Source organism: Ovis aries, chromosome 3 (genome assembly GCF_016772045.2).
Source record: "Ovis aries strain OAR_USU_Benz2616 breed Rambouillet chromosome 3, ARS-UI_Ramb_v3.0, whole genome shotgun sequence".
Taxonomy (NCBI): domain Eukaryota; kingdom Metazoa; phylum Chordata; class Mammalia; order Artiodactyla; family Bovidae; genus Ovis; species Ovis aries.
The window spans coordinates 99,565,430-99,593,413 of NC_056056.1; the positions used below are offsets into that span (position 1 = coordinate 99,565,430).

Genomic DNA, 27,984 nt, shown 5'->3' on the forward strand with positions numbered 1-27,984 from the left:
CATACACGTGTATCCATTCTCCTCCAAACTCTCCTCCCATCCAGGCTGCCATGTAACATTGAGCAGAGTTCCCTGTGCTATGCAGTAGGTTCTTGCTGGTTATCCATTTAAAATATAGCAGTGTGTACATGTCCTTCCCAAACTCCCTAACTATCCCTACCCCCCATTCTTTCCCTCTGGTAACCATAGTTCATGGGAATAACCCTCTTCATACATTACTGAAAGCTTAGGAAATCCTAGTATTGAGAGACAGGTTGAGCATGCTGCCCATCTCCAGGTAACTTATAAAGGTGCATTTGTTCTATTTTGTTTTAAAATAGTTTTTAATATGAAATATGGTGGATAGCAGCCTCAGGATAACTAACAAGAAAACCTGGCATGCACCTATTCATTTCTCAGCTGTCAGGCACCAGGCACATGACTATAAGCTGAGCACGCCTGATCAGCAACACAGTTCACAACACCCTTGGAAGCCTGAATCTGCTTACAGAGAAGCAAACGGGCTTAGAGAAGTTACGTGACTGGGTTAACAAAGACCTGACAAGAGTGGAGCTTATTCCATGGATAAAGAAGCTGTGATACAAGTAGTCAGTGGAATATTACACACCATTAGAAAGAATGCAATAATGCCATTTTCAGCAACACGGATGGACCTAGAGATTGTCCTACTGAGTGAACTCAGTCAGACGGTAAAGGGGAAATATCGTATGACATCCCTCCATCAAGCTAAAAGAAACGATACAAAGGAACTTACAAAAAAGAAAGAGACTCATAGACTTAGAGAACGAACTTACGGTCACCAAGGGGGAGGATGCGGGAACGGATATATTTAAAATGGACAACCAACAATATATATAAAATATATATTAGCTGTCACCACTGTGGTCTTCCCTCACTGACCCTGGCAGAGTACTCACCATACTGTGGATTGATTAATTTTTAACTATGAAGAGTCATTTACTGATTTTAAGAGTGGCTCATGCAGATTGAGGAAATCAAAGAAGCCCTGTGGGGACTTCAGCTTATGGTTACCAGGGGGGAAGGGTGCAGGGAGTTTGGGATGGACGTGTACACACTGCTGTATTTAAAGTGGATAACCGACAGGGCCTACTGTATAGCACAGGGACCTCTGCTCAGTGTCATGTGGCTGCCTGGAGGGGAGTTTGGGGAAGAATGGATCCATGTACATGTGTGGCTTAGCCCCTTTGCCGTGCACCTGAGACTATCGCAGTGTTGTTAATTAGCTATACTCCAGTAGAAAATAAAAAGATGTTTTTGAAAAAGTGTAACTTATTTCAAGGTCCGTTGGGGTCCATCAACAACTGCTAGACACCCAGACTCCCCAGGTGAGAGGTCTCAGAACTGTCCTTTCCCCAGTACTAGCCAGATGAGTCCCTGAAGCCTCTAGGGAACCATCTTTAGCTACGCCCAAAAACAAGCCTCCTAGTTCAGCTGGAAAACTCAGCTCATCCCATCTGTTTAATCAGCACTGCGTCTGAAACAGGAATGAAAACACTTAAATAGCATATAGCAACAAACACTAAAGCCAGGTGACCTCTAGCAAGTCATCAAGCTTCTCTTGGACTTGGTCCCTCTGTAGACAGTGAAGGTGATATTACTCACGGTCTCTGGACCTTCCCGGATTTAAACTCCCAGGACTGCAGCTATGACTCACCCAGAGTAATCAGCTTTATCGCCCGGGTGACACGATACTGCTTTCCCAAGTGTGTGTACGATGCAAGACACATATAGTGCCCACTGTGTGTTGTGTTCACATTTGTGATGATCAGCTTATTTGTTACTCCAGCAAAGTTTACATTGTCAAGAAGTAGAGGTTTGCAATCCTAGACAGGAGGAAAGGAAGCATTGAAAACCAATTAGTCATAGTTGCATTCATGTAAGGGCAACCCACTCCAACATTCTTGCCTGGGAAACACCATGGACAGAGGAGCCTGGTGGGCTACAGTCCGTGGGGTCGCAAAGAGTCAGATACGACTAATGGACTAGGACACACAGTCAAGTATATGTGAATAGAAAGGTCCTTGCACGGAAGTTTTAATTTTGCTTTTTTTTTTTTGGCAAAGTCATAATTATATTCCCAGGATATTACATTTTTATGCCTATGAGTCTTGCACTTTGAAGACAACTGGAGACAAATCTACTTTGTAAGAAAAAAATGTTTGAGGAAAGAATGCTAACTACAGTTTCTTCCTAATGATATACTTCCACTCTTTTTGTATTATTATTATTTTGTATTTTTAGACCTCTAAAAAATCATTATCCATGTAAGCTCCAACAAGCCAGGTACATCAAAGATACCAGAATCTGATGTATGCCATGCAGTGCTAGCTGATCACTTTCCAGTTATAGAAACCACTAAAGTTATCTAAGGACCACTTAATAGTTATAATAAAACATGAAATAACATACTTTGTAACAAAGAGTCACTTTAAAAAACCCTAAATATATAATCATCTTTAAACATCTTACGTGCCCACTGTACTTTTCTCAGCTGTGCCCTATTACACAAAAATGACAGTAAATTTTTAGTTAAGCTGCAAATTAAACACATACAATCATAAAACTTTTAAAATGCTCTATGAAGTTTCACCACTCAAAAGCAAATAATCTGCCAAAAGTACTTTGCAGATTCATCCTATTGTCTATGAGAGCAAACTGTTTTATTTGCTAGAGAAGTAAAAGGCCATATGTAATAGAAAATTACCTTATACCACTGTACTTGGGGTAACTCATTGTTTTCATCTTTTAAAAAATCCAAGTAAGGACATACAAGCTGTCCGTCTCCCGCGGTCAGTAGTCTCTGGGTAAACACAGTTCTTTCACTGTAACACAAGTTAGGCTCATGCTGCACAAACTCTACCACTATTTTAATTTTGAGGCAGTAAGTTGAATTTCTAAAATAAATCAAAATAGATTCATTAAAAAAAAATTTTTTTTTTTCTGTCCTGAAGTATTGCAGGAACAGACATCACATGTTTGTAACGTACTTAGCGCTTGCTTACCTCACCGAGCAGTAGTAAGCTCCTGAATCCTCCACTTCAGCAGGAACAAACCAGAGCTTGTCTTCGTGCTGATGAATCCTGGATCCTCTTTCTGTAGATACAGCTGTTGTGCTGTCATTTTTATACCAAGTTATAGGCTCTTTGTGTACACTTGTGATGAGAGGACACGAACGGGCGTCAATTTCATGTGCGGGGGAAACTAATGTAATTTTCTCTTCATGCTCCTCACATTTATCTTTAAAAAGGAGAAAGGGAAAGTCATTTCTGTAAGAAATTTGTCAACGTTTCTTCATGGACTATCTAAATAAAAACACCAGTTATTAAATATATTAATTTGTGTTATACAGGAGACTGTTAGTTCAGTTCAGTCGCTCAGTCATGTCCGACTCTTTGCCACGCCATGAATCGCAGCACGCCAGGCCTCCCTGTCCATCACCAACTCCCGGAGTTCACTCAGACTCACGTCCATCAAGTAAGTGATGCCATCCAGCCATCTCATCCTCTGTTGTCCCCTTCTCCTCCTGCCCCCAAACCCTCCCAGCATCAGGGTCTTCTCCAATGAGTCATCTCTTTGCATGAGGTGGCCAAAGTACTGGAGTTTCAGCTTCAGCATCATTCCCTCCAAAGAAATCCCAGGACTTATCTCCTTTAGGATAGACTGGCTGGATCTCCTTGCAGTCCAAGGGACTCTCAAGAGTCTTCTCTAACACCACAGTTCAAAAGCATCAGTTCTTCGGCGCTCAGCTTTCTTCACAGTCCAACTCTCACATCATACATGACCACAGGAAAAACCATAGCCTTGACTAGACGGACCTTTGTTGGCCAAGTAATGTCTTTGCTTTTCAATATGCTATCTAGGTTGGTCGTAACTTTTCTTCCAAGTAATGTCTTTTAATTTCATGGCTACAACCACCATCTGCAGTGATTTTGGAGCCCCCAAAATTAAAGTCTGACACTGTTTTCAGTTTCCCCATCTATTTCCCATGAAGTGATGGGACCAGATGCTATGATCTTAGTTTTCTGAATGTTGAGCTTTAAGCCAACCTTTTCACTCTCTTCTTTCACCTTCATCAAGAGGCTTTTAGTTCCTCTTCATTTTCTGCCATAAAGGTGGTATCGTCTGCATATCTGAGGTTATTGATATTTCTCCCGGCAATCGTGATTCCAGCTTGTGCTCCTTCTAGCCCAGCGTTTCTCATGACGTACTCTGCATAGAAGTTAAATAAGCAGGGTGACAATATACAGCCTTGACGCACTCCTTTTCCTATTTGAAACCAGTCTGTTGTTCCATGTCCAGTTCTAACTGTTGCTTCCTGACCTGCATACAGGTTTCTCAAGAAGCAGGTCAGATGGTCTGGTATTCCCATCTCTTTCAGAATTTTCCACAGTTTATTGTGATCCACACAGTCAAAGGCTTTGGCATAGTCAATAAAGCAGAAATAGATGTTTTTCTGGAACTCTCTTGCTTTTTCGGTGATCCAGCAGATGTTGGCAATTTGATCTCTGGTCCCTCTGCCTTTTCTCAAACCAGCTTGAACATCTGGAAGTTCATGGTTCACATATTGCTGATGCCTGGTTTGGAGAATTTTGAACATTACTTTACTAGCATGTGAGATGAGTGCTTTTTCGATGATTCAGCGGATGTTGGCAATTTGATCTCTGGGTCCTCTGTGTTTTCTAAAACCAGCTTGAACATCTGGAATTTCATGGTTCACGTATTGCTGAAGCCTGGCTCGGAGAATTTTGAGCATTACTTTACTAGCATGTGAGATGAGTGCAATTGTGCAACAGTTCGAGCATTCTTTGACACTGCCTTTCTTTGTGTTATACAGGAGAAGTTAAGAACCTGACAATTAGGAGAATTATCCTGGAAGTCTGAAAGATTTCTAGCCACTTACTACCTGTGTCCTTGAGCAAGTTATTTAACCTCTCTCATCCCCTCTGTAGAGATGTTTCAGTAAAAAGATGGAATAACCGTAATTTGCCCTCCCACCTGAACAGCTAAAAAAATTGGACAAAGTATAAGAACCAACAATGTTCAAGACATTGAATGTCAGGGAACAAAGGACAGAAATACCACAAAGTCAGGACACAAAAGGAGGGGAACCCTAGAGTTTCCCCAAAGTACTGTGTAGAGGGGGATTCTAAACTGTGGCACTGCAGGGAGGAAAGGAGGCAAAACCCAGTGTTCCTTCTTGAGCTGAGGAGGTGGACCTGGGAATCCAGGTAAACCAGGAGGCCGGAGGGCAGGATACCAAAGAGATGACAGCTGCACCCAGAGGAGGAGCGAGTTCTGGAGGACTACAGGACTGAGCACTCCTCAATTCATGTAACATGCATCCCTGAAGGGCAGGAGAAGGCCTGTCTCCCTGGAACAGGAAAACTCTTTGAAAAAATAAAATTTGAAATTTTTCAGAATTTTATGAAAATGACGTACCCACAGACCCCAAAGCCACAATGATCCCCAAGCCAAAGAAACATGAAGAAAACCACACCACGTAAGACAAAAACGATGCAGCCTTCTTACCAGAAACAATACAAGCCAAAGAGAAAAGAATAAAGGTAAGTACTAAAAGGAAAAAAAAAATCATCTACCTAGAACTCTATATCCAGGGAAAGTATCTTTCAGAAATAGAGGCAACACTGCAAAATTCAAGTCAGACAATTGGTAATACCTGGTTAATAATATTCATCCCTATTCTGTCATCACAGAAAACACATAATTATCACTATGCTCCATTTTCAGTGATGCAAAATTGGATCATCCAGCTAAATTTTATCCTCCAGGTCTTTCAACTATACAGTGTCTCTTTTCAATTAATAAGCAACTTGAAAGGTGGTATTTTGAGATTATGTGCATAGTCTATAAATACTTTTCACTCAATTATTTTTGTATTCACTGATTATCTTGCTTGAATAAATTATAGAGGCAGAAATAGAGGCAAAATAAAGAAATAGAGGCAAAATACTTTTTCATACTTTTAAAATATTACTTTTTTATATTTATCTTCACATATATATATAAACTATCACCAGCACACTTGTACTGACAAAAAATGTAAGGAGGTCCTTTAGAAAGAAAGAAAAAAATAGTATCAGATGAAAAAAAATTAATCTACATAAAGGAATAAATAGCCCCAGAAACATTTACTACATGGGTAGTCATTAAGAGCTTTTCATTTTATTTAAATCTCTTTAAAGATAACTAAAGATCATTTCATGGCAAATAGATGGGGAAACAATGGAAACAGTGACAGACTTTATTTTCTTGGGCTCCAAAATCACTGCAGATGGTCACTGCAGCCATGAAATTAAAAGATGCTTGCTCCTTGGAAGAAAAGCTAGGACAAACCTAGACAGCATATTAAAAAGCAGAGACAGTATACCAACAAAGGTCCATATAGTCAAAGCTATGGTTTTTCCAGTAGTCACGTATGGGTGTGAGAGATGGACCATAAAGAAAGTTGAGCAGTGAAAAACTGATGCTTTTAAACTGTGCTGTTGGAGAAGATCCTCGAGAGTCCCTGGGACTGCAAGGAAATCAAACTTTTCAATCCAAAAGGAAATCAGTCCTGAATATTCATTGAAAGGACTGATGCTGAAGCCAAAGCTCCAATACTTTGGTTACCTGATACAAAGAACTGACTCATTGGAAAAGCCTCTGATGCTGGGAAAGATTGAAGGCAGGAAGAGAAGGGGACAACAGAAGATGAGATGGTTGGATGGCATCACCGACTCGACGGACATGACTTTGAGCAGGCTCCAGGAGTTGGTGATGCACAGGGAAGCCTGGCATGCTGCAGTCAGTCCATGGGGTCGCAAAGAGTCGGAAACAACTGAGCAACTGAACTGTACTGAAAGATAATTAAATGTTTAAAGCAAAAACAATGATTGTGAGACGTATAACATCTGAAGACATAACATGCATGGAAACAATGCGGCCAAGTTTGAGAAGGGAGAAGTGGATGTATTCTAGGTTTTTTATACTATTTGTGAACTGGTACAGTCATTTGAAGGTATATAAAAGTCGCTTAAGTGAAGTCGCTAGTCGTGTCCAACTCTTTGCAACCCCATGGACAGTAGCCAACCAGGCACCTCCATCCATAGGATTTTCCAGGCAACTGGAGTGGGTTGCCATTTCTGGTAAGTTAAAGACGGATACCATAAGTACCAGGGCAGCTGTTTTTTTAAAGTTATTATAAGCCAACACAGAAGATAAAATAAATCATGAAAATTCTCAATTTATCCAAAAGGCAGCAAAAAAAAAAAAAAAAGAGAGAGAGAGAAAAGATAACAAAGTAATAATAGTACAAGGAGAAAATAAAATCACAAGCTCCTAAAATAAACCCAAATATACTAATAATCATATTATATTTTTTTCATGGTATAAGTAACCCAATTGAAAGGCAGAGATAGTCAGATGTGATTTTAAAAAAAGGATCCTACTATATGCTAACATACACACAAACCCACACATATACACACTTGAAGTGTAAAAACACCTTAAAAGTCAAAGTGGAGAGGGGAGAGAAATATTATGCTGATTAAAAGAAGATTTGAATGGTTACTACATTATTATCAAAGTAGATTTTACACTAAAGCATATTTCCAGGGGTAGAAAGTCATTTAATTACGACAAAGGAGTCATTTGTCAAGAGGTGCATGGTAATCTTAGACATTTATTCACCTATTGACAGTGTTTCAAAATTCATAAAGCAAAATCTGATAGAACTGCAAAAAGAAAGAGAGAAACCTACAATTAGAGTCAAGAGATTTCAACACCACTCACAGTAGCTGACAGAACAAGCAGAACAATGAGACAGAACACCAGCAAGGATGTAGAAGAAGATTGGAACCACACTATCAACCAATCTGGCATAATTAGTATTTACAGAAGATCTTACCCAACAACCAAATACACATTCTTTTTAACTGCACACAAGAAAGCTTATCAAGATAAGCCATATTCTTGTTCATAACCCAACAGTTAACAAACTTCAAAGGGTTCAAAGTATGTTCTCTGAATTAAATTAGAAATCAATAACAGAAAAATATCTAGGAATTCACGGATGGGTTTAAAACCTTAAAAAAATATTCTAAATAACCCATGCATCAAAGAAGAAATAAGAGGAAATTAGAAAGCATTTTGATCTGAATGATAAAATATAACATATCAACACTTGTGTCATGCAAAGGAAAAAAATACCTAGAGGAAAGTCAGTAGCATTAAATACCTCTGTAAGAAACAAGATCTCAAATTAATAACTTCAGTTTCCACTTAATAAGTAAGAAAAAATTAAAACCTAAGTAAGCATAAGATAGTAAATGATATGGCTCCAAGAGAAAAATCAATGAAATAAAAAGCAAAAACAACAGAGAAAAATCAAAGATATCAAAAGCTAGTTCTTTCAGAATATTGTAAATCAACTATATTTCAATTAAAAAAAATTTTAAGGAAAAAACCCAACAACAAGAACAACAAAATTTCAAGCCTAGATGGCTTCACTGGTATATTCATAGAAGGAAAACACCAATTTTACACAAACTCTTTCAGAAAATGGAAGAGTCAGAAATACTTCCCAATTCACTCTGTCAAATAAGTACTATTCTAATTCCCAAACCAAAGACATTACAGGGAAACCACAAACCAGTCTTCATCATAGAATACAGATGCAAAAATTTTTTAAACATCTTAGCAAATCGAATCCTACAGTATATTAAAAACCAACAGTGCATTGTGAGGTACATAACACGCTAAGAATGCCAAGTTGGGTCCTTATCCAAGAAAACCAGCAACAATCAAAACTAGAAATAGGTGGGAACTTCCTAAACCTAATAGAGGACAGCTATAAAAAAGTTATAGCTATCATATATAGATTAGCAAGAAGGTAAGAATGCCCACTCTAACCACTTTTATTCAACATTGTAGTGGAAGACCTAATTCGTGTATTAGGGCAAGAAAAAGAAATGGCATTAAGATTGAAGGAGAAAATAAAATGTCTATTTGCACACAACGTGATTATCTATGTAGAATATGCTATGAAATCTTTAATATGCAAAGAAATCTACAAAAGATCTAGAGGGGTTCCTCAGTTGTGGGATATAATATGAATATGCAAATAGGAATGAGTTTATATTATCAAAAACAATTAGAGACTGGATTTTTGAAAATACCCTTTATAAAAGCCTCAATAGATATGAATAATTAAGGATAAATCTGACAAAGATGCATCAGACTAATCCAATGGAAACTGCAAAATAAATTTATAAAGATTAAATTTATTTAAATAAATGTTAAGAGATCAAAGACAGTGAAGACATCTATACTTCATTCTTTGATCAGAAGACTCAGTATTGTTAAGTAGTCCAGTCTCTCTAAACCAATTTACACTCATTTCAATATTATCTGGGATTGCGATGGTTTCATGGGTGACTATGTATGCCAGCACATCAAACTGAATACCTTAAACGTGAGTCTATAATAACCTCCTTTAAAGCTGCTTAAAAACAGTATTGAAACAAAAGTGGCTAGGCGCTCAGCATGGTACCTGCACTGAGCCAGGACTGGACTCCTAGGAATAGCAGTAGCAATAACAATTAACAGTGATAAAAGAATAAGCCTTAAGAATTCAGCTCAACACACTCTCCTGTTTATCTGGGGTTTGCCCCACCGCTCCACCAAAACTCTTCTGACCAAGTCACCTATGACTTTTAAGTTGCTAAATCAACGAGTTTGAAACATCATCCTACTCAACACATCTGCATTGCTGCTATATTGTTCAGTCACTCAGTCCTGTCTGACTCTTTGCAACCCCATGGTCTGCAGCACACCAGGCCTCTCTGTCCTTCATGTCTCCCAGAGTTTGCTCAAATTCATGTCCGTTGAGTCAGTGACGCCATCCATTGTACTGGACACGTGTTATCCTCATCCTTGAAACAGGCTCTTCACTTGGCTTCCAGGACACTGGCTCTCCTCCTACATTTCTGGCCAGTCTGTCACTGGCTCTTGGTGAGTGGGAGCCTGCCCACTCATTCTTGGAGAGCTGCAGAGTTCACTCCCCGACACTCTGTTCTTTTCTCACTCCCCATCAAGTCTCAGAGTTCAAATACCAGCTGCTTGCCAAGGTCTTCAACTTTATTCCTCCAGTCTCTAGCTCCAGACTGCTTAATCAAATCACTATGTAGACATCTAACAGACAGCTCTTGTGGTGAGAAGACTCTTAAGAGGCCCTTGGACAGCAAGGAGATAAAACACAGTCAGTCCTAAAGGAAACCAACCCTGAATATTCATTGGAAGGGCTGATGCTGAAGATAAATACTTTGGCCACATGATGTGAAGAGCCAACTCACTGGAAAAGACTCTGATGCTGGGAAAGACTGAGGGCAAGAGAAGAGGGTGGCAGAGAATGAAATGGTTGGATGGCATCACTGACTCGATGCACATAAATTTGGGCAAATTCTGGGAGATGGTAAAGGAACAGGGAAGCCTGGCGTGCTGCAGTCCGTGGGGTCACAAAGAGTCGGACACAACTTGGCAACTGAACAACAGCAACAACCTTAACATGTCCAGTCTGAACACATGACCTTCCCCCTCTCATAATGGCAACTCCACTTTCCATGTGCTCAGACTAAAACCCTCTGTCCCTCACACTCACATCTGCTCTATCTGAAAATCCTCTTGGCTCTGTCATCAAAGTATATCCAGACTCTGACAACTCAGTTCTCCTTGTCACCCTTGAATAGCTTACTTTCATAGCTTGCCTGAACCACTGTAACCACGTCCTAACTGGCCTGTTTCTCCCTTTGCCTCCCAATGGTCTGTTCACAGTAGAAGAACCAGAATGAGCCTGTAAAATATAGAAATTTTCTGGCAGTCCAGTGGTGAGGACTCCGCACTTTCACGGTAGAGGGCCTGGGTTCAATCCTTGGTTGGGAAACTAAGTTCCCACAAGCCACAGAGTGCAACAACAACAAAAAAAATCACCTCTCTAGGTTTAAACTGGAAACCTACACAGCCTTCCCATTTCAGAGTACGCCAAGATCCTTATAAAGGGTGCTAAGTTTTCTACACGATCAACCCTCCCCTAATCTCTATCACTCAAGTCATACCCCTCGCCTTTCACTCTGTTCTAGCCACAGCAGATTTTAGTTCCTGGAGCATGCCAGTACTCCTGGCCTCAGGACCTTGGCACAGGCTGCCTAGAATATTTCTCCACCCCCACGCTGCTCTGTGTAGCTCCCTCCACCCCCTCCTTCAGGGTCAAGTCAAAGGTCAACTTCTTGATGAGATCTTTCTTGGCCACACTATCAAAAAAAAATGGAACCTTCTGCCCACCCCAATGCCAAAACTTTATACCTTCCTTTTCCTACTTTTTTTTTTTTTCCTCTCTACACTTACCAACATATGACATAATATGTATTTAGTTATCTAAGGTATTGTCTCTGTTCATTACTGGAATGTAAACCCCATGCAGATAGATATTTCTGTTTGGATTATTGATGGTTGTAGCCCCAGTAGCAGAGCCCAGCACATAGTAGGGCTAAATGCATTTGCAGTAAGAGAGGGAGAGGGGAAGAGTGAAGATGAATAAATGGAGACAATAAATTGTCAGCTGTGGGTTCATAAAGACTGCATTTTATACCTCTTCCAAATGAAAGCCAGGAAGCCCCAGAGTATACTCTTTAAGCAGCAACAAAGTGGGGAGAGACGTGGACTAGACGCTGGTGGTATGGATTACAGCTCTTGCTCTGAAATAGCCTCATGACCGTGGCTCCTAACCTCCCTGGGCTTCAGCTTCCCAGTGGACAAATGAGAGAATGAAAAGTAAAGATGTTGAAAGGGCATCCAGCAATACAGTTCTGTGACCTGGAAATCCAAAGACACAGCTAAGAAAAATGATGCTGTTCAGGAAGGTACCACAGGTATTCTACGTAACAGATTTTCTTAGTGGACAGGAACACAAGGAAATGCTTTACTCACCAGCCTCCAGAGAAGGTATCAGTAAAGTGATGAAGCAAAGAAGCCTGAGTAATAATTTCATATTCTCCTGGAGAAACAAACAAGCAAAAATTTAAAAAGGAACTATTCCCCCCAAATCTCTAAAGCTACATACATTGACTCCCTCCCAGCTTCACCCTCACCCCCAAGTCACACTGATAGGCTAGTCTCCCTGCATCGTTTATGCGATCATGCTTTGTGATGCAAAATGGGTAAAAGGAGGATGAAGATTTTTAACAGAACTGGGGACAAGCTCACATAATTTCAGATGAACAAAACTTCCATCATCTGTGCCATCATTCATTTCCATTTAAATTTCCCCCAAATCCAACCTATGCTACACCCCAAGTAGACTACTCACTAGACCATTAAAGCATCTTGCCTCTACTTATATGGATCTGTTCCCCACCTAGAACATAGCCACTGTCAGGACCCATGTGCGATGCCCCAAACTTCCAGATCCTGCTAAAGGTCACACCTTCCCTTTATAATGTATGACACTAAACCCTTTGGATGAAATGGCACAGCTGCATAGAAATGAACCAGAAAGACCGCAAGAAATAACAATAATAGATTACAATTGGGTTGGTTCTTATGATTGGTTGTCTTCCCCTTTTCTGGGGCTTGCTAGAGCTTTCAATTTAAAATTCCTACAAGAAACATGTATTAATCTTACCACAAAAAAATAAAACCTCCACAGCCCCTCTGCACAGTTGAGAAGCCACACCAACAGAGCAGTAGCTACAACAGGCATTGACCGGCCTCTGGGCTATGTATTAAACTGAGGTCCTGTAGCTACAACACGCATTGACCAGCCTCTGGGCTATGTATTAAACTGAGGTCCTGGTGGTGCTTTAGCCACTGAGTCGTGTCCAGCTCTTGCGACCCTGTAGACCGTAGCCCACTAGGCTCCTCTGTCCATGGAATTTCTGGGGCAATGACCCAGGGACAGAACCCAGGTTTCCTACATTGCAGGCAGATTCTTTACAGAGTGAGCCACCAGGGAAGCCCCTGGTAAGCTGTGATTTTAATTTCGTAACATTTTGTCCATATCCATGGCAGGGGGCATAATCAGGTCAAGCATTTGACTGATGCCAGAAGGAAAGCATGCCCAGGGTTTTACCCATTAAACATCACTAAAATAATATCAATTGGAATTGAAAAAGTAAAAAACAAATGCTCCTTTTGCCTACCTTTCTAAACTACTCAAGCCCACAAGAAATGTTCAGTATGGCCCCTTTTCCTTTTGGAATGTTCCTGTTCGGTATTCCTCAGGCAGCGGCAGGGGGTGGGAGTGGAGTTGCAATTATGTGCACCAAAGTCCAATCTCCTGCTTCCAATGAATTTATGAAAGTGAGAAAAGTGTTAATTCACTCAGTCATATCTGACTCTGCGACCCCATGGACTGTAGCCCACCAGGCCCCTCTGTCCATGGGATTTCCCAGGCAAGAATCCTGGAGTGGGTTGCCATATCCTTCTCCAGGGGATCTTCCTGACCCAGGGACTGAACCTGGACCTCCTGCATTGCAGGCAGATTCTTTACCATCTGAGTCACTAGGGAAGCCCCTAATGTACAAATGTATCCAACAACCTATGAATTCCTCATATTCCACAGGCCTCAAGCCAAATGTATTCTCCCCACCAACCTTGCTCCCCACCTCAGTGATAGGGACAACTCTGCCATGTGTGCTCATGCGCACACACTGCATGCACACGCGCACACACACGCACACACACACCCCCAATGCGAGATGCCGGCTCAGTGACCCTGGCGCCTGCCACACGTGCACAAACACACTGCGTGCACACGCGCGCGCACACACCCCCAGTGCGAGATGCCGGCTCAGTGACCCTGGTGCCTGCCACCCCAGAGCTGCTCTCACCAGCACTAACCGGTCCATCCCCAGGGATTACCAAACTGGTTGAACCAGAGATTACCAAATGATCAGGTCAAAACACCTGCACTGGCTTCCCAGTGCCCCCAAGTCAGTCCGCAGCCCTGAGCACAGTTCCTCGGTGCTGAGGCTCTGACTGCTCCCTTCAGACTCAAGCCTCCGCCTCCCTGTCCCCCTGCCCCTCCACTGTCAGCCTTCACTTTGCCCTGTGCTCCAACCCCAGAGCCCTTGGCTTGACTCTGCCCTTTACCTCCCAAGGTACCTCCCAATCCATCTGGTCTCAGCCAGGCTCACCCTCCTCCCACCACCCCAGGGAGCCCCCAGAACACTTGCCTGGCTATTCCTTCCTCCTCTGGGCCCCCACAGCAACCAGCATGAATGTAATAACACAAGTCACTGCTGTTACCCCAGGACAGGAAGCCCCATGGGGACAGGAACCACAGCTTCCCTATTACTGCATCCAGCACTGTGCTGAGCTGGGAATTCAGAAGCCCATGGTAAGCGCTCATAGAATGACTGAGAAAATGAACTAAAAAATAGCTGTCCTCTATACCCAACCTTGGGGGCAGTGTCCAGGGCAGACCATATAATCTCATGCTTTGGAAAAAAACCTGTCCTTCTAGTTTTACAGATGAGACTTGCCTGATTTTCTACGTCTCTAGCCGTATGTTACTTGCAAACACAAAATATTTTAACTAAGACATCACAAACTCAGATTCTAATAACATGAAATCATTAGAATATTAGCTGGAAAATATTCTATTTAAGGGGGAAGGGAGGGTGAGACAAATTAAGAGAATAGGAGGAGCCTGGTAGGCTGCAGTCCATGAGGTCACCAGGAGTCAGACACAACTGAGTGACTTCACTTTCACTTTTCACTCTCATGCATTAGAGAAGGAAGTGGCAACCCACTCCAGTGTTCTTGTCTGGAGAACCCCAGGGACGGGGGAGCCTGGTGGGCTGCCGTCTCTGAGGTCGCACAGAGTTGGACACGACTGAAGTGACTCAGCAGCAGCGGCAGCAGCAGCAGGAAAACATACATATTACTGTATGTAAAACAGATAGCTAGTGGGAATTTGGTATATGACACACGGAACTCAAACTGGGGCTCTGTGACAACCTAGAGGGTTGGGATGGGGTGAGAGGTGGGAAGGAGGTTCCATAGGGAGGGGACATATGTGCGCTTATGACTGATTCATGTTGATGGATGGCAGAAACCAACACAACATTAAAAAGCAATTATCCTCCAATTAAAAATGAATTTTAAAAAGTGGTATTAAAATGTATAAAAATGTTACAATGTGCTTTTAAAATACAGGCACACCTTATTTTATTGCGCTTTGCTTTACTGCGCTTCACAAATGTTGTGTTTGGTTCTTTTTAAACAAATTCAAGGTTTGCGGCAACCCCTCGTTGACCCCATCTATTGGAAAAGTGACCCCACTTTGCCAACACCAGTTGCTCCTTTCCTGTCTGTGTCACACTTCGGTAATTCTCACAGCATTTCAAACCTTTTCATTTCTATTATGTTTATGCTCATCAGTGATCTTTGATGTTACTACTGTGATTTGTTTTGGGGTTATCACGAACCATGTCCATAAAAGACAGCAAACTTAATTGACAAATATTCTGTATGTTCTGACGTCCCCATCAACTGGCTGTCCCTCAGTGCTCTCCTTGGGCCTCCCTGTTCCCTGAGACACAACAATATTGAAATTAGGCCAACTAAGGTCCGCCTAGTCAAGGCTGTGGTTTTTCCAGTGGTCGTGTATGCATGTGAGAGTTGGACTGTGAAGAAGGCTGAGCGCCAAAGAACTGATGCTTTTGAACTGTGGTGTTGGAGAAGACTCTTGAGAGTCCCTTGGACTGCAAGGAGATCCAACCAGTCTATTCTGAAGCAGATCAGCCCTGGGATTTCTTTGGAGGGAATGATGCTGAAGCTGAAACTCCAGTACTTTGGCCACCTCATGCTAAGAGTTGACTCATTGGAAAAGACTCTGATGCTGGGAGGGATTGGGGGCAGGAGGAGAAGGGGACGACAGAGGATGAGATGGCTGGATGGCATCACGGACTCGATGGACGTGAGTCTGAGTGAACTCCGGGAGTTGGTGATGGACAGGGAGGCCTGGCGTGCTGCGATTCATTGGGTGGCAGAGAGTCGGACACGACTAAGCACCTGAACTGCACTGAATAACCCTACAGTGGCCGCTAAGTGCTCCAGTGAGGAAGAATCTATGTGGCAAACTTCACTGCTGTCTTAGTTTAAAGAATTGCCATGGCCATCCCAATCTTCGGCAACCACTCCTGTGATCAGTCAGCAGCCATCAATATTGAGAGCAGATCAGACCCTCCACCAGCAAAAAGGCTGTAACTCACTGAAGCCATCATAAGTTACACCATCAAGTGATGATGTAACTCATCATCACTCAGACGATGGTCAGCCACCTTTTTAGCAATAAAGTATTTTTTAGTTAATGTACATACATTGCTTTTTTATTGCTCATTTAATAGACTGCACTATGGTGTAAACTTTTATATGTGCTGTGAAACAAAAAATGTGTGGCCTGCTTTATTGTGGTGATCTGGAACCCAACTGCAGCATCTCTGAGGTGTGCCTGCAAACGCAGGGAATGAAAGACATTTTAAACATGAGAGACCAGCCTTGTCTCCAGTGGCGCAGTGGTGAAGGATCTGCCTGCCAGTGCAGGATCTGGGTTTAATCCCTGGGTTGGGAAGATCCCTTGGAGTAAGAAATGGCAACCCACGCCAGTATTCTTGCCTGGAAAATCCCATGTACAGAGGAGCCTGGCGGGCTACAGTGCTCGGGGTCGCTAAGAGTCAGACACGACCGAGTGACTGAACACACACGTACACAGACGCAGGCCTGAGAAACACCTCCGTTCCCATTCTCCTCCGCTGACCCTCAGCGTGAGGGAAAGGCTTTCTATACCTGGTTCAAGCCTTGAAACCTACCTCAGAGCTGTAAGGCCACAGTCCTTAAATATCCTGTAATTCTGACATTTTATTCACATAAATTAGCCTTCTCCCAAAATAATCGAGATAAACAATATTTTCATCATATTTACCTTTAAATGGGACTCGGATTATCAAATGAGATAGGAGGCTTTGACGTCCTGCCGTCTGGCTTATTAACTCTGTCACCCCGAGGAAGTGTGTTTTAAATCTCTACAACACAGAGGAAGAAAATAAAGGGTTAATGCATTTCCCAATTACCTGTTCCAGGTCAACCCATAACCCACATTTGTTTATTAAAAATGAGATAAAGACATCACAAAATCAACTGAATTCTGCCAGCTGTTAGTTACACGCTCTGGCTTGCTCGATGAGTAGGCAGAGAAGACAAGGAAGGTGCCAAGCTGAATTCTCAGTGTGTGTGTCTGAAGATGTATCTCCAAATTAATTGTGGGCAAGCAACGCTTAATAACGACAAGTCCAAGATCAGTGTGATCTTGGACATAACTCCTCCTCATGCAGTTTCCTCATCTATACAGGTGATGATGACTTCAGAGCCCTTTGTATCCTACTGAATATATAAAACACTTGCCAGGTGGCTCAGAGGTAAGGAATCTGCCTGCCAGTTCAGGAGACGTAAGAGACATGGGTTCTATTCCTGGGTCAGGAAGATCCCTGGAGAAGGGAATGGCAACTCATTCCTGTATCCTTGCCTGGGAAATTCCATAGACAGAGGAACCGGGAGGGCATAGACAGTCCCTGGGATGGCAGAAGAGTCAGACGGACAAGACTTAGCAACTGAGAATGCACATATGCAGATCCATAAAACACAGGAGACCAGCCCCAGGGGTCCAGGTTTTATTTCACCTGTCCTGGAACTTTTCTGGGAAAAAGGAGGAGGTGAGAGACGCCCCCTTCCCCTCCACAGGGGACTTTCTATCCCCTGATGAATCCCTGTCATCCCCAGGACCCTAGGACCAGGGGATCAGCTCCAAACCATGGGATGGGGGTTAAGAGTCACACAACCCAGGGAGCAAGGACAGTGGAGAAGAAGCAGGTAAAGATCCACCACCCAAGGCCACACTAAACATGCTCCCAACCGAAATTAACAAAATCCCCCTTATGCCCCAAAGTGACACAAAAATTCCAAGAGCAAAGCCAAACCGGACTAGCTTTCACCCTGAGAGTCCCTGAAAGGTTGGCCAAGTCAGAAAATCCCTTAGCAACATTCATGTTCTGTTGTATGCCAGGCAAAATGGGAGTTCCAGAGACAAAAATAATTTTAAAAATTCAAAATAGAGACTTCCCTGGTTTTCCAGTGGTGAAGACTGCCAACATAAGGAGCACAGGTTCGATCCCTGGTCGGGGAACCAAGGACCCCACATGCCACTCAGTGTGGCCAAAAATAAATAAAATATAATTTAAAAATTCAAAATAAATCAAGTGAAATATAAAATGAGAACCTGCTCTTCAAGACGCTCACAATTTAGGCATCAGCCATATGTGCAGGAAGATCCCCCGGAGAAGGAAATGGCAGCCCATTCCAGTATTCTTGCCCGGAGAACCCCATGGACAGAGGAACCTGGCAGGCTACAGCCCATGGGGTCGCACAGAGTCAGACATGACTGAGTGACTAACACTTTCACTTCACTTTCACATGTGATCACAAGATACATCCCACATACCCACACTGGATAGAAGCTCAGCCTCTGTGTCTCAGTTCCCCCTTTGGATAAAATTGGAACCATGATAACAGTATTTGTCCTTAGAGGACTGTTGTGGGGATTAAATGAGCTACCACATGTGAAGGGCTTAGGACACTGTCTCGCAAATGGTCACTCTGAGATAACTGTTATCAGTCATCTCATGTTCTGATGACAGATATAAGTTCTGGTAAAATTATTTTGAGGTATCCATTCATTTCTTTATTCATTCACTGCTGAATTAATGACTGTATATTGAAGACCTACCACATGCCTTGGAAAGAAAGCTATGACCAACCTAGACAGCCTATTAAAAAGCAGAGACATCACTTTGCCAATAAATGTTTGTATAGTCAAAGCTATGATTTTTCCAGTAGTTATGTACAAACGTGAGAGTTGGACCATAAAGAAGGCTGAGTGCCAAAGAATTGATACTTTTGAACTGTGGTGCTGGAAAAGACTCTTGAGAGTCCCTTGGACAGCAAGGGGATCAAACTAGTCAATCATGAAGGAAATCAACCCCGAATATTCATTGGAAGGAGAGTTGGACTATAAAGAAAGCTGAGTGCCAAAGAATTGATGCTTTTGAACTGTGGTGTTGGAGAAGACTCTTGAGAGTCCCTTGGACTGCAAGGAGATCCACCCAGTCCATTCTGCAGGAGATCAGCCCTGGGATTTCTTTGGAAGGAATGATGCTAAAGCTGAAACTCCAGTACCTTGGCCACCTGATGAGAAGAGCTGACTCATTTGAAAAGACCCTGATGCTGGGAAAGATTGAGGTCAGAATGAGAAGGGGACGACAGAGGATGAGATGGTTGGATGGCATCACCGACTTGATGGACATGGGTTTGGGTGGACTCCAGGAGTTGGTGATAAACAGGGAGGCCTGGTGTGCTACGGTTCATGGGGTTGCAAAGAGTTGAACACAACTGAGTGACTGAACTGAACTGATGCTGAAGTTGAAGCTCCAACACTTTGGCCACCTGATGTGAAGAGCCAACTCATTAGAAAAGATCCTGAAGCTGGGAAAGATGGAGGGCAGGAGAAAAAGGGGACAGCAGAAGATGAGATGGTTAGATAGCATCACTGACTCAATGGACATGAGTTTGAGCAAACTCCAGAGGACAGTGGAGGACAGGGGAGCCTGGCATGCTGCAGTTCATCAGGTCACAAAAAGACACAATCGAACAACTGCATACCTATGTCTACACTTGGTCCTGAGAACAAGACTAGAAATACTGACCCAGGGGCTCAAGGAGCTCACCAGCCAGCAGGGAGAGTGGGCATGTCCACAGAGTCACACCATGATGTGGACAGCTGCCCAGGGCGTGAGGTGGGCTCTCCTCATGGGGGGAGAGCACAGGGGAGATTCATCACATTCCTGTCCATAAGTCAGAGTTGAGGTGCAAAGTGGCAAAGCTTAGAGAGGCGGAGAGTGCCCAGAACATGCAAATCCTTGCTGAGGACTGGGGACTGGAATCTGTAGGTGGCAAAACCACCAGTGAAAGGTTTTAAGCCACAGAGTAGTGTATGATCAGATTTTCTTTTTTCTAATGGAAATTTTGGCACCCACGTGGAATATAAACGGGAAGTGAGTGAGGAGGCAGGGAGAGCAGGCAGCCAAGGAGGGGCCATCCAGGTTGAGTAGGGATGCAGGCATGAGCAGCCAGCAGAGACAGACGGACAAAGGCAGGCATGTCTGATGTGTGAGACTCACTTGGAGGCGAGCCAGAGAAGCAGTGACTGAGTGGGTCTGGGACCCACCAGCCCTGAGTCACGCATGTGGTGCCAGCAAGGGGCAGGGCAGGGTGAGGAGGGTGGGGTCCAGTACCCACAGAGCCGAGGAGATACCCAAGGGGGTGTCACTCACTGCACCACCAGCCTGGGTCTCCTGGAACCACATGACAGATCCTGCGACCAGGAGAGTTAGGTGAAAGTTAAGTGAAATCCACAAGGGAGCCGGCCGACCTGGAGCTGAGACAGCTCAGGCCTGCACTGTGAACAGCATCACAAGATCACAGCTGGGGCTAAAGCGGGGTAACCCTGGGAAAGTGGGTGGGCAGTGATTCTTCCTAGGGTCACAGACCCCTTCAGAAGTCAGATAAAACCGTGGAGCTGTCCCAAAGGAAAACACACCGACGAAAACACAATATTTTATATACAGTGGGAGATAGTCCAGAACTACCTTAAACACTGTAGGAGGCTTCCCACTGTTGATGAGAGAAAGCAGGTGAAGCCCTGGGGTGAACCAGCCTGGTCACTGTGGAGAAGGTCTTTTCCTGTAGGAGGCGGGAACACTTCTTAGGAGGGAGTCGACATCTTCAGTGGCCGCAGCTGCCTGGGGAAGGAAAAGCACACACATGAGTGTGAACTGGAATGGAGACGGGTAAGTCATCCGCCACTGCACAGGTCTCAAGGCGTCCGAAATACCAAAACAAGCTTGCAAAGATGAGTCACACGTTTAAAGAGCACGTCCTTTGAGAAAACAGATTCAGGAAATCAGGTCGGGATGAGGAGTACAGAGGTTGACAACCTCTGTTTTGTTTGTTTTAACTAAACACACACACCTGGCACTTCGCTGTACACCATGGTGCAGGAATGAGTTAAACCACCTCAAGGAGCCCATACCTTAAGGCACCTCGAGAATAACGCTCCGAAAAACTCCCCAGGTACCAGGAGAAACTTCCAGGCCCTGTTTAAAAACAGGCTTTCTCTACGAATCATCACTCTTCCTTTCCACTCTACTTTAACACCTGCATTCCAAATTACATGATTTGCTGCTGAGGTTGTGTTGTTCAGTTGCTCAGTCATGTCCAACTCTTTTGGACCCCATGGTCTGCAGCGTCCCAGGTTCTTTTGTCCACTGAGTCAGTGATGCTGTCTAACCATCTCATCCTCTGTTGCCCCCTTCTCCTCCTGCCCTCAGTCTTTCCCAGTGAATTGGCTCTTTGCATCAGGCAGTCAGAGTACGGGAACTTCAGCTTCAGCGTCATCCGTCCTTCCAGTGAACATTCAGGGCTGATTTCCTTTAAGACTGACTAGTTTGGTCCCCTTACAGTCCAGGGGACTCTGTGTCTGGGTGGCCCTGCACTGCATGGTTTACAGTGTCATTGAGTTATGTAAGCCCCTTGGCCGTGACAAGGCTGTGATCCATGAAGGGGCACATAATTTGAGAAAACTTCAGAAAGCGGAGATGGGGTTGCCCTTCTGAGACGTCCTGCAGCCAGTTCATCGTCCACTCCCGGGGCTGCAGTTTACTTGTAGTATTCTGGAGTCTGATATTTTATCTTTTCTCAGGTCTGTATCATTTCCTTGGGCCTCTGAGAAGCTGGGAGAGCCTCAGCATAAGGGCTTTCCATCCCCAATGGGTAAAACAGCCCAAGTCAATGCCAAACCTTCTGCATGGACCCAATGTGCTCAACTCCACCCTTGTTGTTCCCTTTGGATTTACTGTGAGAAAGCACAGGACATCGCATCAGGGTGTCAGAGCTCGTCACCGTGAAGCATAAGACACCAGATCAAAGACATGCCTCCAGGATCTGCCCACCCCCAAGCCCCTCCCACTGAGGGGCTCAGAATGACCACAGCTGATGGGAGCCCACTGGATCATCGAAAAAGCAAGAGAGTTCCAGAAAACATCTATTTCTGCTTTATTGACTATGCCAAAGCCTTTGACTGTGTGGATCACTAGAAACTCTGGAAAATTCTGAAAGAGATGGGAATACCAGACCACCTGACCTGCCTCTTGAGAAACCTATATGCAGGTCAGGAAGCAACAGTTAGAACTGGACATGGAACAACAGACTGGTTCCAAATAGGAAAAGGAGTGCGTCAAGGCTGTATATTGTCACCCTGCTTATTGAACTTCTATGCAGAGTACATCATGAGAAATGCTGGGCTGGAAGAAGCACAAGCTGGAATCAAGATTGCCAGGAGAAACATCAATCACCTCAGATATACAGATGACAGCACCCTTATGGCAGAAAGTGAAAAGGAACTAAAAGCCTCTTGATGAAAGTGAAAGAGGAGAGTGAAAAAGTTGGCTTAAAGCTCAACATTCAGAAAACGAAGATCATGGCATCCGGTCCCATCACGCCATGGGAAATAGATGGGGAAACAGTGGAAACAGTGTCAGACTTTATTTTGGGGGGCTCCAAAATCACTGCAGATGGTGACTGCAGCCATGAAATTAAAAGACACCTACTCCTTGGAAGAAAACCAACCTAGCTAGTATATTCAAAAGCAGAGATATTATTTGGCCAACAAAGGTCTGTCTAGTCAAGGCTATGGTTTTTCCAGTGGTCATGTATGGATGTGAGAGTTGGACTGTGAAGAAGGCTGAGCGCCGAAGAATTGATGCTTTTGAACTGTGGTGTTGGAGAAGACTCTTGAGAGTCCCTTGGACTGCAAGGAGATCCAACCAGTCCATTCTGAAGCAGATCAGCCCTGGGATTTCTTTGGAGGGAATGATGCTGAAGGTGAAACTCCAGTACTTTGGACACCTCATGCGAAGAGTTGACTCATTGGAGAAGACCCTGATGCTGGGAGGGATTGGGGGCAGGAGGAGAAGGGGACAACAGAGGATGAGATGGCTGGATGGCATCATGGACTCGATGGACGTGAGTCTGAGTGAACTCTGGGAGTTGGTGCTGGACAGGGAGGCCTGGTGTGCTGCGATTCATGGGGTCACAAAGAGTCGGACACAACTGAGCAACTGAACTGAACTGATTGGAGCCCTGTGGACAATCTCAGGGAGAAATTAACAGAGTGGGGAAGGGGGAGAATGGATGAGCAGAACGGATTTATTTGGGAAGCCCAGAAAATCTTCTGCAGAGAAGTGCACACCACACCCTCCTAACCACTTCATTTTTCCTCTTCCTCTTTGCCCTAGAAACTTCTTAAAAGGATTTTCATATCCACTCTGAATGGCCTGCCCTCTGCTCCCCAGTCTCACAGACCTTGTGAAATGTGTCACCCAGGCCACCACAGGCTCTTAGTCGCTCCACGTGAAGGGACCCCTGCCTCCAAGTCCCCGTCTTACTGAACGGCTCTACAGCACACGACCCCCACCCACCCCTGCTCTGGGCCAACTCCCTGGAATGAGGGCCCAGCCCTCCTCCTCCGTCAGCTCCGGGCCGTCTCCGCTCCTGGCTCATCTGTAAGCCCTGTGTCCTTCTGCCTCCATGCTACCTCTACAGTGCTTCCCACGACTGTCATTCAATCCGATCCTTCCTAGTCGGCCAGCTTCTCCTGTGACTTCTGATCAGCTCTGAGTGGATTCTGTGATCCACAGCCTCTCCCACGGGCTCCTGCACAGCCCCTTCCTCCACAGTTAGGAGTGCCAAGTTACACAGGCTCTCCTTGACACCCTGCACTGGGCGCCTCAGGGATGCAGAGCTCTGGCCACACTGGCTGGCTGCCCCAGTCACTGGAACTCCCTGCCGGGCCAAGGAAGAAGGGTGCAGGGTAGACCCACCGAGTCGCCTGCAATCCTCGGAGGAGGACCCACCCTTACACATCCTGCATGTGCCAAGAGTTCAGTAACACTTGTAAAAGTCAGGGTGGAAGGAAGGGGAGAGAGAGGGAGGCAGGGAAGAAGGAACCCACCCGCCGTCTTTGCACTAGACCAGAAAGGGACCAACACCCACCTGGAGTGATGCAGGAGAAGCATGCGCTGCCCGTGAGTCAGAGAACAGACAGAGGGGAGCCATCCCTGGGGGCTGGAGACAGCTGAGACTTGCCCGGGAGAAGGTGGACCAGTGCTTAAGGTGTGGGACAAAGGCTCCCAGCTGGAGGGGGCAGGAGGCTCGAGGGACTGGGGAGCAGGAGCTGGACTGGAGCATTGCAATGCCACAGGGAATTCTGGGTCAGCATCGCCCCCCTTATCCAGAGGAAACTCAGCAAAGATGTCAAAAATGGTGTTTTGAAATCGATTTGTAATAAAATTCAACATATCCTTTTATTTGTTATTTGTTGTTTTTTCCTTGCTGCTTTTAATATATTGACACATATATGTGGAACCTGGAAAAATGATACAGATGAACTTATTTGCAAACCAGAAATACAGAGGCAGACATAGAGAACAAATGTATGGATACCAAGGGAAGAAATGGGGTGGGAAGAATTGGGAGATTGGGATTGACATGCACACACTATCGATACTGTGTATAAAATAGATGACTAATGAGAACCTACTAGAGCACAAGGAACTCAGTTCTCAGTGGTGACCTGAATGGGAAGGAAATCCAAAAGAGACTCCGTATAGCTGACTCACTTTGCTGTACAGCAGAAACTAACAACATTGTAAAGCAACAAAACACCGATAAAGAAAAATAAACATTATCCTTTTAGAAAATATCTACAGTCACCGATTTATTCCACCACGTTATTTCTCAGGTGAATTTTCCACATAAAATGAGATGATTAACTCCCCCAGTAAATGAACAAGCGCCCCCCGCCCCCTGCCTTTATTATGCATGAAATTTCCCAGACTTGCTGACATCGTCTCCATAGCAGCTTCCAGCTGATGTGCAGAGGCGCAGCAGTGCATTGAGGTACCCAGGGTACTGTCTGACCCAGGGCACTGTCTGACCCGGGCAGTCATGGAGGGGTGGGGTGACCTGAAGCCTCGGCCAGTCACCCCACCTCCACCGGTCTGGTCTGCTGACTAGGTGCACCAGGAGTGAAAACAGGGCATAGCTTTCTACGACGCTCCCTGAAACAGCGAGCCATCCTGAACTCCCCAAGCAGAGCTGCCATTGCTTCTTGGGGATAACATCTGGAAACCAGCACATCACAGCATAACTAGGTGGTCCACGGAACATACATACACAGCTACAGGTTTATAAAAGACAAGGTGAAAATGAAAATCTGAGGCATAAAGCAATTCCCTGCTAGATCCAGAAAGACAAACTTCAAGGTGAGCTAAGTTAAGAACACAGACTAAGTATCAGAATTTACAGTGAACATCCTGGCCCCATGGAAAGCCCTGCTTCTGGGGATGATGGACTTCATCCACGGCGCCTTCCTATCACTGTAAGAAATTGCACATCCAGTGCAGACAAAGGAAAAGAGACATGCTGTCATAAGACCCGAAGGGGTTTCCTCAAGGCCCAGGGTCCCAACGCAGGGGGAGGGGACAGTTGCTCCCACCTTGTGGCCATAAAGAATCTATTACTATTAAGGCCTTCTTATTCTTGAGGCATTCCCTTCTTGTTTCTGAGGAATTCCGCCTCATTGGGAATCTTGTCTTCCAGGAGAGAAGCCAGGCATGCAGGGGCTGAGGTGGCATACCGCAGACACACACACGGCAGACACACACACACACCAGACACACAGAAGATGCAGGGAGACACGCGTGTGTCTGGGCTGCACTGTCCACACAGGGCCTACAGGGGGCATTGCTACGTGGGGTTCAGGGGGTTTCTATCCACAGTAAGCTCCAAGCCCGACTCCCTGGCCTGCCCCCAGCTCCATCCCATACTGTGGGGACCCTTAGCGTGCCCGCAGGCAGGCATCCCCGCCCTCCCCTCTCCCACCCTGCATGCATACAGCTCTGGCCACTCTGCAGACCAGGGAGGCCCTCAGGCAGTGGAGTCCACAGAGGACTACCAGGAAAGAGGCCTGCATCCACCCTGGAATCCGAGGGCAGGCTATCTGGGCAGGGAATTCCAGGGGTCCTGGGTTCTGGACCATCCTCTAAGCTCTAAGACTCCTGGCCATGCAGAGGCCTGTAGCCAGCTGATAAGCGGGCAGAAGCCCCCAAAGTATGCAGTCTGGGGGACTACCCTGGTGGTCCAGTGGTTAAGGGGCTTCCCAAGTGGCTCAGCGGCAAAGAATATGCCAGCTAATGCAGAAGATGCTGGAGACATAGGCTTAATCCCTAGATGGGAAGATCTCCTGGAGAAGGAAGTGGCAACCCACTCCAGTATATTTGCCTGGAGAATCCCATGGACAGAGCGGCCTGGTGGGCTACAGTCCTTGAAATCACAGAGTCAGACATGCCCAAGCACACACACCACACCAATGGTTACGACTCTGTGTGTTGGGGGTGGGGGGGGGGGGGGGGTACAGGTTCAATTCCTGGTCGGGGAAACTAAGATCCCACATGCCACACAACCAAAACCAACCAAACATTAGGGCCTGGGTGGGATCTATCCTATCCGAGTTTAAGGGAAGTTTCTGCACAAACCCAAGGAGGCATACTGTAGCCCTAAGGAGCCCTTCCCTCTTCCAGGGACCTGAAGTAGCAGAGCCCTGCCTCTCAATACAGAAGGGAAGTGAAGTGAAAGTCACTCAGTCATGTCCGACTCTTTGTGACCCCATGGACTATTGAGTCCATGACATTCCCCAGGCCAGAATAATGGAGCGGGTTGTCATTGCTTTCTCTAGGGGATCTTCCCAACCTAGGGATCGAACCCAGATCTCCCACATTGCAGATGGATTCTTTACCAGCTGAGCCATAAGAAGGAAATCCTAATGGTACTTTCCATGTTTCCACTTCATGCCAACTCACTCTCCACACTGAGCGTCTCCCTGTAAACTCTGTGTCTCCCTGTACAGACACAGACGGAATCATTTAATATGACTTCTCATCCCAAACATTAACAGACACAGCCTACATGTATGCCTGACATAATGGAGAAATATTCAGAGAATGATGCTCTAATTCACCTATAAGAAAAAGAGACGGTGTATGAGACCCCAGGGAAAGCAAAGACTGTAAAGCAGATTCTTCAGCTTATGAAATGTCACCACCCACATGCTCTATGGAAAATTAGTGGAAACATGCGTGGGAAATGGATCATGGTATTAAAATGAAGCCCGTGACGAGGACCTTCACCTCTGACAAGCATTCAGCCAGCTACTAAACAGTCGATATTAAAACTAAACATGTCAGTTTTAAAGACAAGACAGTAAAAGAACTTATAAAGCCAGAGAACTACATGATGTTGGAAAATACTTTAGAATTCTGTGTTTACACCAGTCTTTGTTTCTTAAAAGCAAAGTCCCAGAGACAGGCTGCCAATGGCCAGGGAGCTCAATGTCTATCTTCCTGCAGCAATGATTCTCCATGAGGATTTTCTAGGGGGAGTTTTTATATTAATATACAATGAATTACATTTATTATTGTATATTAATACAAAATGTTATGTTATATAATATATACATTAACACAAAATTTTATATTAATATAAAATAATTACATGTAATTTAAATATATATTTAAATATACTATAAATGTATTAATATGCATCAATAACTTATATTAACATAAACATTTATATTAATATAAAATTAATTGCAAATTATTTTATATTAGTAATTTTTATACTAGAGGATACAGGACTATGTCATGAAGCAGAAAGAAAAGTCTCCAAGAGATAAAACAC

The 27,984-nt window shown here is 44.5% G+C and overlaps 1 protein-coding gene across 20 annotated transcripts in view; it reads right to left on the reverse strand.

Annotated features, from left to right (window-relative positions):
- Nucleotides 1-27,984, reverse strand: part of IL1R1 (interleukin 1 receptor type 1) — a 94,542-nt gene that overhangs the window by 18,191 nt on the left and 48,367 nt on the right. For 8 of the 20 annotated variants that reach the window (XM_060412364.1, XM_012173711.5, XM_060412365.1 and 5 more), the window contains exons 2-7: nucleotides 20,778-20,930; nucleotides 17,003-17,102; nucleotides 12,004-12,070; nucleotides 3,024-3,258; nucleotides 2,726-2,915; nucleotides 1,676-1,844 (exon numbers count right to left, since the gene is read on the reverse strand). In XM_060412364.1, coding sequence (XP_060268347.1) covers nucleotides 1,676-1,844; nucleotides 2,726-2,915; nucleotides 3,024-3,258; nucleotides 12,004-12,064 — 655 coding nt within the window. In that variant the 5' untranslated portion in view covers nucleotides 12,065-12,070; nucleotides 17,003-17,102; nucleotides 20,778-20,930. Of the gene's footprint in view, nucleotides 1-1,675; nucleotides 1,845-2,725; nucleotides 2,916-3,023; nucleotides 3,259-12,003; nucleotides 12,071-13,214; nucleotides 13,355-17,002; nucleotides 17,103-20,777; nucleotides 20,931-27,984 lie in introns of all 20 variants that reach the window. The other 12 variants (XM_060412379.1, XM_060412369.1, XM_060412374.1 and 9 more) reach the window with 2 other exon arrangements.